At 40.0% G+C, this 12,297-nt stretch overlaps 1 protein-coding gene across 2 annotated transcripts in view; it reads left to right on the top strand.

The window, feature by feature from the left end:
- Window positions 1–433: 433 nt before the first annotated feature.
- C6 (complement C6) overlaps window positions 434–12,297 on the top strand; it is a 37,865-nt gene continuing 26,001 nt past the window's right edge. The window contains exons 1-8 of one of the 2 annotated variants that reach the window (XM_065550037.1): window positions 702–764; window positions 857–900; window positions 1,969–2,128; window positions 3,112–3,268; window positions 5,216–5,360; window positions 6,115–6,256; window positions 7,104–7,242; window positions 9,320–9,520. In XM_065550037.1, coding sequence (XP_065406109.1) covers window positions 1,986–2,128; window positions 3,112–3,268; window positions 5,216–5,360; window positions 6,115–6,256; window positions 7,104–7,242; window positions 9,320–9,520 — 927 coding nt within the window. In that variant the 5' untranslated portion in view covers window positions 702–764; window positions 857–900; window positions 1,969–1,985. Of the gene's footprint in view, window positions 765–856; window positions 901–1,968; window positions 2,129–3,111; window positions 3,269–5,215; window positions 5,361–6,114; window positions 6,257–7,103; window positions 7,243–9,319; window positions 9,521–12,297 lie in introns of both variants that reach the window. The other variant, XM_065550036.1, reaches the window with a different exon arrangement.

The raw sequence follows: 12,297 nt of genomic DNA, 5'->3' as shown, positions 1-12,297 counted from the left end.
CTGGTGAAATATAACAGTTTTACCAAATCCGCCTAAAAATATCTCACTATAAACTATGAAGGACCAGATTCTCAGCTGGTGTAAACTGACATAATTGGTATTAGGCTTATGCCAGTTTAGAGCAGCTGAGAACCTAACCAGACAGGTTTAAAGTGATTCTTTAAAGGAAAATATATATATTCACATGTGACCGTATTTTCTTCCTTGTTATATTTGACTATCTGTTTAAATAAATCATCCTATGTCTGCTTTTCCCTGGGTTTTGCTATTAATATTAAAGATGGCCATGCCCCATCAGCCTTCCCACAACCATGGTAATGTATCAATACTGCAAGATAAAGTTCATTCCTTTCTGTATATGCACAGTGTTATGCAAATAAGCATTACTCAGCCTCCTACATTGTAGGAAAAGTGTGTGTGTGTGTGTATCCATGGGCATATGTGTGTTTCTGAACAACCACTTTAAAATAATTGCATATTCCCAAAGGTCTACATAGTATAAAGAGAAATTCCCAGCACAACACCAAAGCATAAGATACATTTTTAAAGGTAATCACAGAGGTGCTGACAGTCAGCTGGCTTGTCTGAAAGCTATAATACCACCAGCGGATCTTTGATTAAAATGTAACTACAACAAACAGAACCTCTGCACCTCTTGAAAAGGCTTTGAAAAACCTTTCAAACCCGGCTGAGGTTACATAAAACTGAAACTGACTGACTTGCAGCCAACCATCTTTTGATTTCAGTGTATTTGAAGCACCAGGGTAAGTCTACTTCTTTTAAATGGATTAATTCACTTTTTATAGTGTGCATAAACTGTATATAACATTGGTAATTGTCAGCATATTTATTATAGATACTCTAGCCGATCAGAACAAGTAAGCCTTTATCTGCACACAGGTAAGGCATGAACAAAGTAACATGAAAAGAATTTCAGTAGAGTTTGGTCGTTTTTAGGTGGGAAGTACCATAACTGGATTTAGTAGGGGACTGGGAAGCAGGGATTCCAGGAAAGCCAGAATTTCTAATCTCTGCTCTGCTACTTACGCACTAGCAAATCACTTCTGTGTTCAGTTGTTCCATCTGTTAAATGTGAATAATACTTTTATCAAAAATCAACCTTCCTTCCAGGGATTAGTCGTTGATGTAACACTTTGAAGAGCTTTGTATATTTTCTAAATATTATTTTCCAAGGACCATTCTGTAATCTGATCACTCATCAAATACATATTAATTGATATGTAGGAATTAGTAGTAGGCCAGCATTCATCCCTGGCTTCCTTCTCTGCTGAGCCTGGCATAGTGGGAGTTTGTAGCTTACACAGGCAGGCCAGTGAAATAAAACAGGAATTGAAATGTATCTGATGGTGCTCAAGGTAGCAAGGAAAAGCTGTAGAAACAGTGGCCCCATACAGCAAGGCACTTAAGCACAATGGTTCATTTTAAGCCTGTGACTAGTCCCATCAAAGGATTAGGGTCAAAATGTATCTGATCTTGGTTCGTTAGGGGATAGTGTTCTATTGTTTCAGGCTTAATTTGAAACAACTATTGTTCCTAATCCTGTTTTTATTCAAGCAAAATACCGATTGGGAATACCCCTGAGTAAGGATAGCAGGATCAAATTATTATTGATCACATACATGAAGATTTAGACAATTTCTTAATCAGAAATGGTGTTATAAATATTCATTTAGGGCTCAATCCTACTCCCATTCTAGTCAATGGCAAAACTCCTATTGACTTGTGTGACACAGGATTGGTTCTTAAAATATTAACAGATAAATCCCTTAAACAATAATCACTTTCCAGAAGTCTGAGTCAGTTACATGGTATTTTGAATGAGATCTCTGCCTTACTGCACTTTCAAAATTAAGATAATGAAAAACAAATTCTTATTAAGAGATGGGCACAAAACTGTGTATGTTCCAATGTATGTTGCTCTTGCGCTGTATGTTCATTTTTGTGTAGCTGGACACCTTCAAACTATGGACAAGAGTATATTCGTGTGCTTTATCCTCCTGGGCATGGTGATTCAGAGCAGCCAGGGATGCTACTGTGAACATTACCCCTGGGGATCATGGTCAAGCTGTTCAAAAACTTGCAATTATGGAACCCAGACCAGGCAAAGGTAGGTGTGAACTACCATATTGATTTTACCTCTTCACTTTTCTGTTTCAGGTAGACTGTTAGGAAAATATCACTTTGGGGTTGGCAAATCTAAAAATACCCAAGGACTTGCAGTATGCTGTGTAAAAAAATCCTTATTTTTCTTTTGGAAGTTGTTGCATCCATAACCTATAAGGAAAAAAGAACAGTTGGCCTGTTCCAGTCTTAAGATGATGAATAGATATGAAAAGTTTAAAATCTCATCACAAAGTACATTTAAAAAAAATTGAGATTCTCCAAGTGAATCTTTCTTGCTCACGAACCTTGTAGTGAGGACATAGAACAGCCCAATATTAATTTATTCTGGTAATGATGGGTTCAGTCCTGCATTGCTCCAGTAAGCAGTATATATGTGACTGACCCACCATCATCCAAGCCAACTCCGGAGTGATACTGATGAGCTTCACAGAGTGCTGTGCTCCTTGGCTGGAAGGTCCGGCCATTGCAATGCACTGCCTTTGAACAGATATAAAGGAGTCAAACTTGGCAGTCTCAAAAAAGCTTGTCTCGTAAATATTGAATTCTGCATCAGTGTTTTAATTCTGCAACAGAAGGTAAATCGTGCCTAACTTCAGAGGTACAGGTTTCCTTGTTACATTGGTATATCATCCAACTGGATTCTTCTCTTTCTTTCCTGCACAGAAGCCGCTCCTTATCTCTGGGTATTAAAATCTGATCTTTTTCTGTTCGCATCTGCTGGCACCTTGCCATAGAGATGGACCTGTTCCAGTAAACTCCTGAACACTGAGGAAGTTTGGATGGGTTGGATCCAAATTCACAATTGTCCCTAATCATTATAGTGATCGGAACCCAAAAACCTCAGATGTGAACATCTCCCACCCCAAAGTTGGAAGAAGCTTGCCCCTGGATCCAAACTTTGAAGCCAGTTCCCACTTTTTAAAAGGGCTCTAACTAAATTAATCATTTTAACTTTTTACATTTTAGGCAAATAAAAGTGGATGATTATTATAGAAAAAACTTCTGTGACCAAGTGTGCACAAAGCAGGAATCCCGGGCATGTAACGAGCAGGCATGTCCTATCAACTGTCAGCTTGGAGACTTTGGTCCTTGGTCGGAATGTGACCCGTGTGTTAAAAAACAAGTAGGTGAAAAATAAATTTGATGGGTGAGTGTGAGGAAATGACTGTTTTATTTGCATTTCAGATACTGAACCACACGGCAAACTGATTTGCACAGTCCAAGGGAACAGGGGAAATCAATAATAAATTGGCATCAGGGCAGGAATAGAAGGGAGTCAGTTAAAAGAAACAGCTCAGAATAGAGAGAGAGGTAACATGTTGGGATATCACAAATCATTGTCACACACATGTTGATACAAAAAGGCATCAAATCTGCCAAGTCTCCTTTCTCAAGGGGTAGTGTCATTATTAGGAACAAGTCTCCCATAGATTTAGTAAATTCTGCCATCAAATTAACAAGTCTCTTTGGGTCACCCCAAAATGGCAGAGCTGTATGAATATTCCACAGTATTTGTCAATACATTTTAAAGTGGGGAATAATTACATTGATGGGGTCAGATCATCCACTCTAATGGGATTTAAAAAAAAGATAAAAAGAGTGCAAATACTGTCCTAGTCTGGCAGTGGGAATTAAGACTGCTTCTTTCAACATTCATTCCAACTCTGCTTCTAAAGGGAAGATTTTCAAAAGTATTTAGGCACCTAATTAAATCTTTAAGGTCAGATTTTCAAAGGTATTTCAGAATCCGATGAAACCAATCCAGGTAGCTAATTCTTAAGAGAACCATGCTGCCGAAATGCAGCGTGAGTCCAGAAAGCATATAATGGCTTGCCCATCTCATGGATGCCCTGAGTCATGTGGGATTTCCCTCACGGAGGGCAGATTATCCCATTGTGGCATTTTACACCTTCCTCTGAAGTATCTGGTGCTGCCATTGTCTGAGACAGGATATTGGGTTAGATGGGCCATGGGGCTGGTCCAGTTAGGCAATTGGTATGCTCTATGGAACTTCAGACATCTATGTGCTTAGATAGTCATGCTTCCTGCAGCTTCTCAGGCTACCAAACTGCTCTGCCCAAGTGGGTTGTGTGGGGAAGCAGGGATGTTTTCCTTAGGAGATGATTTAGCTCATGTGGCATTTGTGTGGAGAAGGTGCTCTGCCATCAGTCTGCCCCCATCTTCTCTCTAGAGCCAGGCAGAGCTGGTACAGAGAGGGACAGCAGGAATCGAGAAACGCAGCAGCAGCAGCCCCACATACAAACACCAAGAGCTTCAGGGAGCAATAACTCATATCTTCACTGTGCATTTTTTTAAACTGTACAGAAAAGGGGTACTGGAATAATTTGTAGAGTGGGGGTGTTCAGAACCACTGAACCAAGCTGTAAAGCCTGTATATGTTGGAAACCACTTCAAGCCAGGGGGTGCAGCAGCACCCCTAGTATCCCTATTTCCAGCACCTATGGTACAGAACCCTCAGCCTCTCTTGTTTACTCAGTTTTTGTTTAGAAACATGTATATGAAATACTGCCTTGTTTTTAATCACATAGCTATTGACGCAGTGTATTTTTCTGTTACAAGCTAAAAAATTGGCTTGCATTGATAATCTACTCCACCCCACCCCCATCCACGTTCCCCTCCAGCCTTGTACAAATCTCTCTCTGGTCTCTGGATGATACTTGGCAGCTTTATATAAATGACCTTGAAGACAGAAGGGTGTGATTTCCAAAACAAATACAAAGATAAGACTAATTAAATTCCAAATGATTGGGCAGAGAGATGGTGCATAGAACTCGGCCTAGTTAATATAGTAATGCAGTTATGGATCACAAATAATCACAAACAATGAAGCCTAGAAGGAAACATAATCTTGACTGCAGACAAAGATACATAGTGGGTCTGATTCTGCTCTGCCTAACCTTGGAGTTACACCCATGCAATTCATGCAACTCCAGTTCTAGTCAGCAGCAACCAGCTGTGTATAGCTCTGCCCACTGCTCATTAATACTATCTAGCTAGTGAATAGGTAAACACAAAAATAACCCTTTGTTTTTCCTCTGTTTCCTTTCAGTTTCGTGTGAGGTCCTTGCAGCGCCCATCTCAGTTCAGGGGACAGGCCTGTACTGAACAATTGGTGGATTCACGGAGATGCTTCCCAACTAAACTTTGCAACATAGAGGAAGTTGACTGCAGGACTAAGTTCCAGTGTGAAAATGGTAATGGTGCTATTCACTCCATAACCACTAAATCAGATGTTCAAATCAAAATAATAAAGGTAATAGGCTACTTATTTGAAAAATGACATGCTGTATGTACTCTCCAAAGCCTTCATATGCATTTGTGGATTTTTGGAAAGAAGTTAAAGAGAACGGATTGCCAAGGCATTTGTGTACAAAATAGGAGCTTTATATCTTTGTGCTGCTTCCTTCTGTCTTCATTGTGTTTGCAAGAAACTTGAGCCAGGGCAGATTGTGGGCGTGAGCTCTGTTTACTGAAGAACAGCAATGCTCTAACAAGAAGAGATTCTTTGCATGGGTTCCTCTGTATGTGTACATGGCTCTTTAGAGTTTTAAGGCTTGTTTTGTACCAGTTTAATTGAACTAGTGCAAAGTTCTGGGTGGACACTCTTAAGTAGATTTAAAGGTGGCTTATGTAGAGGTTTAGCTTTGGCCTGTTCCTCAATTAAAATAAGCCCAAGTTAAACCAAAGACAGTATGTTCACATAGGCTTTTGGCAAATCTTAAGTTAAACCGGGGCAATTCTGCATGTGGACAACCATTAGAACAAGAAAAGCTGCTCCCAACTAGAACAACGAAGGCATTTCTGTTATTTCCTTAGAGTTCTTTTCTCCCTGCAGACTCATACCCCCTAATTATTGAAGCATTAGAAACATCTCTGTCTTACCCTCATTCTAATGGACAGAGCTATAGTATGAAAAATATTTTTGCTTCTGCGGTTTCTCTGGAACAGGTCGCTGCATTGCCAAAAGTTTGGAGTGCAATGGAGAGAACGACTGCGGGGACAACTCAGATGAAAGGGACTGTCGGCGGATAAAGACCGTGTGCAACAGGAGATATGAGAGCATCCCCAGTGTACAGTTAATGGGCAATGGGTATATTGCTTTTGCTTGCCTTTTTCGGGTTATGGTGTTTTTATCTCATTAACATTTACATAAATGAGGTAGTTACTATCTGAAGGCTGCACTGGTACTTTAGTGAATCCAACTGCACCAAATACCTGGTATCTTTTTATTAAGAATATCAAAAAATTATAAGAATATAATTAAGCACAGAGGCACAGCATTCCCTTGTTTCTTATACAGGATGCAATAGAGAGAGCACTAGTCTCTGGGGGGTCGGGGCCCACCCATGGGTCCTCTTGGCAGCCTCACATCAGAAATGTGCAGTTACATTGTGTCTGAGCTCTTCTGTCGGTTGGAGAATGTTTCCCTAAACATCTCTTGTTCTGCACTACATGTGAATTTCTTTGATTAGATTTTTACCCAACATCATTTAAAGTTATGTTTTGTTTGCTACTGTCAGCTGAAAAGAACAATTTTACTGGGTGACTGTATGCAACTCGCTCTTCTGCCATAGAGTGCTTCTAATCCAGAATTGAATCCAAAGACCCAGAGCATAGAACAGAGGGGATATATGTGCAGCCTCTTCAAACATTACAGCCCTAGGTATTCCAGTTCCCCAGTGATGGGTGTGACATAGGGTCCTGGATCAACAGAGAGAGAAAAGCGGGAAAGTATAGGTGCATTTTTGAGATGCATTCTTCATGAGTTCGGAACTCTTGTAGGAAGAATTTCTTTCAAAGCATCAACATAAAATCCATTTATTAGATCCTTAGTTGATGTAAACCTACATTCTCTTCAGCTATGTTGATTTACACCAGGTTTTAGCCCTATTATTTTTCCATGTCTTTTTAACTTCTGAAAATTACTTGCTTTCTAGTTTTCATCTTCTGGCTGGAGAGAGCCGAGGAGAAATCCTTGATAACTCATTCAATGGAGGAAAATGCACAACTGTAAAAGGCAATGACACAAGGAAATCATTTCGTGTTCCTGCAAATCTTGAGACTATCCGCTTTCAGGTACTGTCTGAGGAGTAAAGACACTAAACAACAGCTCTGCTATGAGATGTCCATATGAGATATATGGGTGTGTTAAGTAGTGATATATTCTAGATTATGACTCAAGAAAAGTACCTAAGGGCTATGACCAGGGTACAGTAACTCCTCACTTAACGTTGCAGTTATGTTCCTGAAAAACTTTAAGTGAAACAATGTTAAACGAATCCAATTTTCCCTTAATATTTAATGTAAATACAGGGGGTCAGGTTCCAAGGAAAATTTTGGGGGGCAGACAAAAGGCATTATATACTGTACAGTACTGTTGGGAAGTGCCCCTGGCTTACTCCACACAGGCACAGCTCGCTACAGGCAAGGACACTAGGAAGCACCTTCGCAGCGGCAGCTTCCCCAGAGAAGAACAGGCGCCGACTTTGCCGGGGGATGCTCCAGGCCCGCCTCTTCCTGTCCCCGCTCCACTCCTGGCCCACCTCTTCCCACCCCTGCTCCACCTCCTCTCCGGAACAGCCGCATCCCCACTCCTTACCTCCCCCCCAAAGTCCTTAGCACCGTCAAACAGCTGTTTGGCGGTGCTTAGGACTTTCTGGGAGGGAGGGAGGGAGAGGAGCGGGAAAGCACCGCATCTCCACTCCTTCCCCTCCCTCCCAGAAAGTCCTAAGTGGGGGAAGTGCTGGGAAAGAGGCAGAGGAGGCAGAGAAGAGGAACTTGTGCAATGTTCCCTTGTAAAGTCACTGCTCTTCCACAGAATCTTACAAGCAGTAGACAGAGCAGGCAGCCAAACAACGTTATAAGGGAGCATTGCACAACTTTAAACGAGCATGTTCCCTAATTGAGCAGCGATGTAACTTTGAAACAACGTTAAGCAGGAGGATGTTAAGTGAGGAGTTACTTTACATCACTTTGGAGACAGATCACTACAGATCTTTATTGATATCAATGGCAGCTCTGTCGATGGAATAAGGGCAAAGTGTGCAACAAGGTCCACGCTATGGATGAGATCCACATTGCAGATTTTGTCCTAACTGCGGCCATATCTTTTATCAGTGACACAAGAGGTGTGATTGCACAAAGACCACACTTCCAAAGGCGCTATGTAAAGAGTTTAACTGGATTTGCATGTACACAGCTTGTAGATTTAGTAGCCATCCAGGTTCAAGTGTAGAAGAGTGCAGAAATGTTTAATTATGGGAGAAGCAAATTGTTTTGCTCCATGTCTCTGCAAAGCTGTCCTCATGACATAGTGAGTTTTCATCCACCAATAGAGATTAGCAAATTAGAGAAGGTTTTGAGGATTGTGCTGTATGTATATCTGGATCTATATATACACGTATACAACATGCTTTGGGCTGGAAAGGTCATTGGACCAGAATCTCCCTCTTAGGTTCCAGTGCTTTGTAGTTTGAAATAGGCTAGAGATTCTATGAGAATAACCTTGCTCATAGTATTCCAGTTCTTTCCCTCATGCTCCCCGCTTAAATCAGAGAGCGGAGCAGTGTGCAGAACAAGAAATGGACAAAAACCCAACCAACTAACGTGAACTGAACTTTTTCCCATTTCCCAAAATGTTTTATTTTGGATTTGCTTGAGTTTGGGCTGAAAATGTGGATCATTTCTTATTTTACGCAAATCAGTTGTCTCATCCCTTTTATGTACGAAGTGACTTGCAACTGCAGAAGGTCTGAGCTCCTTTGAATAGCAACAGCTTTGAAAAGCATGTTGAAAGTGGGAAATAGTGTTAAGGCTTTTCAGACACATTTTCAAATTCTGACATGTCAGTTGCACTTGAAACCTTGTACATTCAAATATGTATTTGATATATAAATGAATAACTGCATGCAAAAACACCCATTTGACCTATTTTCATATCCAAATGCCTTTCTGTGCATATACCTTTTGCACATTTTAACCATCAACTTCTAAAAGCAGTCCCTGGTGTAATGAATGGACTTTTTTTTGTCATTTTGTCAATTGTTAAACATTCAAATGTGTTGCTCCCAGAAAATTTTAGAACTTCATGATTTAATAATAATCTAATGAACAACCCTTTGGGTGAGCTTGTTTTGCATTTCTGCCTCTCTAGGTGGAAAATGAAGAGGATGATGTGGCATCGGATTTCTATCAGGATATAATTCCTCTGCACACTGAATCTGCTAGTGATAGTTCGTCCACTGGCTCTGGAAGAAGCTCTTCTGGGATCCCAGGTTTCTTCTCAAGAAAGAGACGTGTAAAAATCACATCATCTTCCTCCTTCAGGGAAGCCATTGAAGCCTCATATAAAAAGGTATAATAAACTAGATCTCATATTCTATTATTTCTTTCACTCTCCATCTGTTCAATTCCAGGATTGGCAGATCTTCAAAAGATTACATTTTATAATCAAGCTAACACAAAAAACTTTTCTATGCTAATGAGAGAAAGGAAAATGGGTACTCAGGGATTAAATGATTGTCAAACCCAGATTACCTCTTAGTTTAAGAATAGGCAATTTTGTTCACTTGAGTGAAATATAAACATTGTCTTTTCACACATGGGTTATCACCTTGCCCTTTAAATGACTTCTAGGAGATAGATCCACATTTTATGCCCATAAAATTCCATTGGACTTACATATAAATAAGAATTTTTTCTTCCTTATGCCACAAGAGATACCTATAATATACCTTTAAACACATACAACTGTGTGGAAAAGTACCATGTCAAACATCATAGGATACCTCTCTTCTAAGAGTATATCAGAGTTGAGACTAACGGGTCAGGTAACCCAACCCCTCACTCCAAGCCCGCACAGTCGGTTGAGAAAATGGCCCAGAGGAAATAAAGTTCAAACAGGATTTGTGATTTTATAAATATGGGAATAAATCCACATTATTTTTCACCTCTGGTTACTCTTGCTTTATAATACCGGAGCCTTGGAACTGTCAAGTTATTGGTAGTCTATCCAATAGTTATTGAACTAGAGCTTACCTTGATTCAAAGATTTCCAGTGATACAGAATCCCTGGTAAATTGTCCAATGGTTAATTACCCTCACAGTTTTTTTAAAAATAGCACCTTATATCTAATCTGAATTTGTCTAGCTTCAGTTTCTAGCAAGTGGATCTTGTTATATATTTGTTGGCTAAACTGAAGAGCCGGCTACTATCAAATTTCTATTTCCTGTGAATACACTTATAGACAGCAATAAAGTCACCCCTTGACCTTCTTGTTGATAAATTAACTAGATTAAGCTCCTTCAGGGTCTTTCTGTAAAGCATTTTTCAAATCTTTTAATCATATTCATGACTCTTCTCTGACCCTCTCAAATTATATAACATTTATTACTTGTCCTATTCTGTATGTTAAATTTAGGGAGAGCCGTGACAAAGTTATCTAGCTTTCAAAGGCAAATGCAGAATATCTTTAAGACCATTCCTTGTGAATTAATTGGTTAATAACTGCACAGCTCTTTGCATGTTCAAAATGCTATACAATGCTACGTATTTCCATTATTTTTTATCACTGAACTCCTACCCTGCCAATGAAAAGGAACATTGCTTTGAGACCAATTGATTGTCAGGATGTACCAGAAGTATTTGGCAGGTCAATAACTGCCTGTTCTAAAGTCCATTGAAATCAACAGAGAGACTCGTTCTGATTTTAATGGATTTTGGATTAAGCCCATTTGCTTTGACAGGTGATCCTGGTACACTGGGCAGCCGTTAACTGGTTAAGATTGAGTTTGAACTACTTAATTCAAGAAACCATTCTCCACAAATACAGGGTAGTTATCAATGTGTAGCACTTTTCTTTGCTACTTATATATGTATTTGAATCCAAAATGAATGAACACAAAATCACAAAAATACTGACATTAGCATATCAAATAAAACATGTGGCTTATGATGTTTTTAATAAAAGGATAATTTCCCCCCCAAAATGAAAAAAAAATATTCATAGTTGTTTTTAATGTCTGCAGTGAAGTGATAAGCTTCTTCCAAAAATTATTATTTTTTCATAACTTAACAGCTGCCAAGAATCTTATTGAGTGGCGAGGGAAGAGTTTAATAAGAATGTATCTGTATGGTTTTTCATGCATAAAGAGTAAACAAGCACTTCTTTTCAGCCAGAATGTCTGTAATCTTAGGTTAAGAACCACAGACCAAGAAAGAACAGAAGTAAAGTCCCCACCAGAGAGTACACAGTGTGTGTTTGCCATCTCTGACAGTCTGTATTGAACTGAATGCAAAATGACTGCTGGCCTCTGCAGATCAGAGACACCTTAGAAATTTAACAGGACAGTACACAACAGAGAAAACAGAGAGCATAGTTAAATATGCCACAGTGGTTGCTGCTTCTAATCATGATTAGAGTGGTGCAAAATGCTAGCAATGGATCCAGAAACCTACCTGGCTTTCTGGTTTCCTTACAAGATTGTCAGAAGATTGTCTAAGATTCATGAGTGTTAACGTGAGTTTTAAATTTTAACCTAGTTTGAGAAATCCTAGCCAGTTTGTTTCACAATGGAATCTTTTTTTTTTTTTTTTAATTTAACATTGTATGGTAGTTCCTAAGGGTCGGTCAAGAGTGGGGCCTCATTGTACAGAGCAGTAGACAGTCCCCGTCCCAAGAAGCTTGCAGTCTAATAGATAAAACAGACATAGGGGGAGGAAAGGGGTAAAACACACAAGCACAGTGAACAATGTGATGGTGGCAACTGTGTCATGTTAATTCCAGGATATTTGGGAGGGGGGTTACTTAAGAGGGGAGTAGCTAAATGGAAAGGAAAGGAATTAGGGTGACAGGGCAGGGGAGAAGAGCATATGAGGGGCAGTAGTGGAGTGAAGCTCTGGTGAATAGACTGGGAGGGGAGTAGAAGGTTTGGAGTGATGAAAGGGAGCAGGGGGGTTGGAGTAAACAGCCAGTCAGGTACGGGACACAGAAAGCCCAGTCAAAACTGTAGAAAGTTCTCTGGATGTCTGAAGGTCCCTGCTTTGGCTGCTTCTGCTCCTACCAGATGGAGTCTCTGGCCAGCTCCTCTCTGCAGTTTTCTCCTATGCCCAAACTGGGAATGGGGGGGGAG

Source organism: Chrysemys picta, chromosome 6 (genome assembly GCF_011386835.1).
Source record: "Chrysemys picta bellii isolate R12L10 chromosome 6, ASM1138683v2, whole genome shotgun sequence".
Taxonomy (NCBI): domain Eukaryota; kingdom Metazoa; phylum Chordata; order Testudines; family Emydidae; genus Chrysemys; species Chrysemys picta.
Note: the sequence above shows the minus strand (reverse complement) of the source record. Positions and strands in the feature narration are given on the sequence as shown.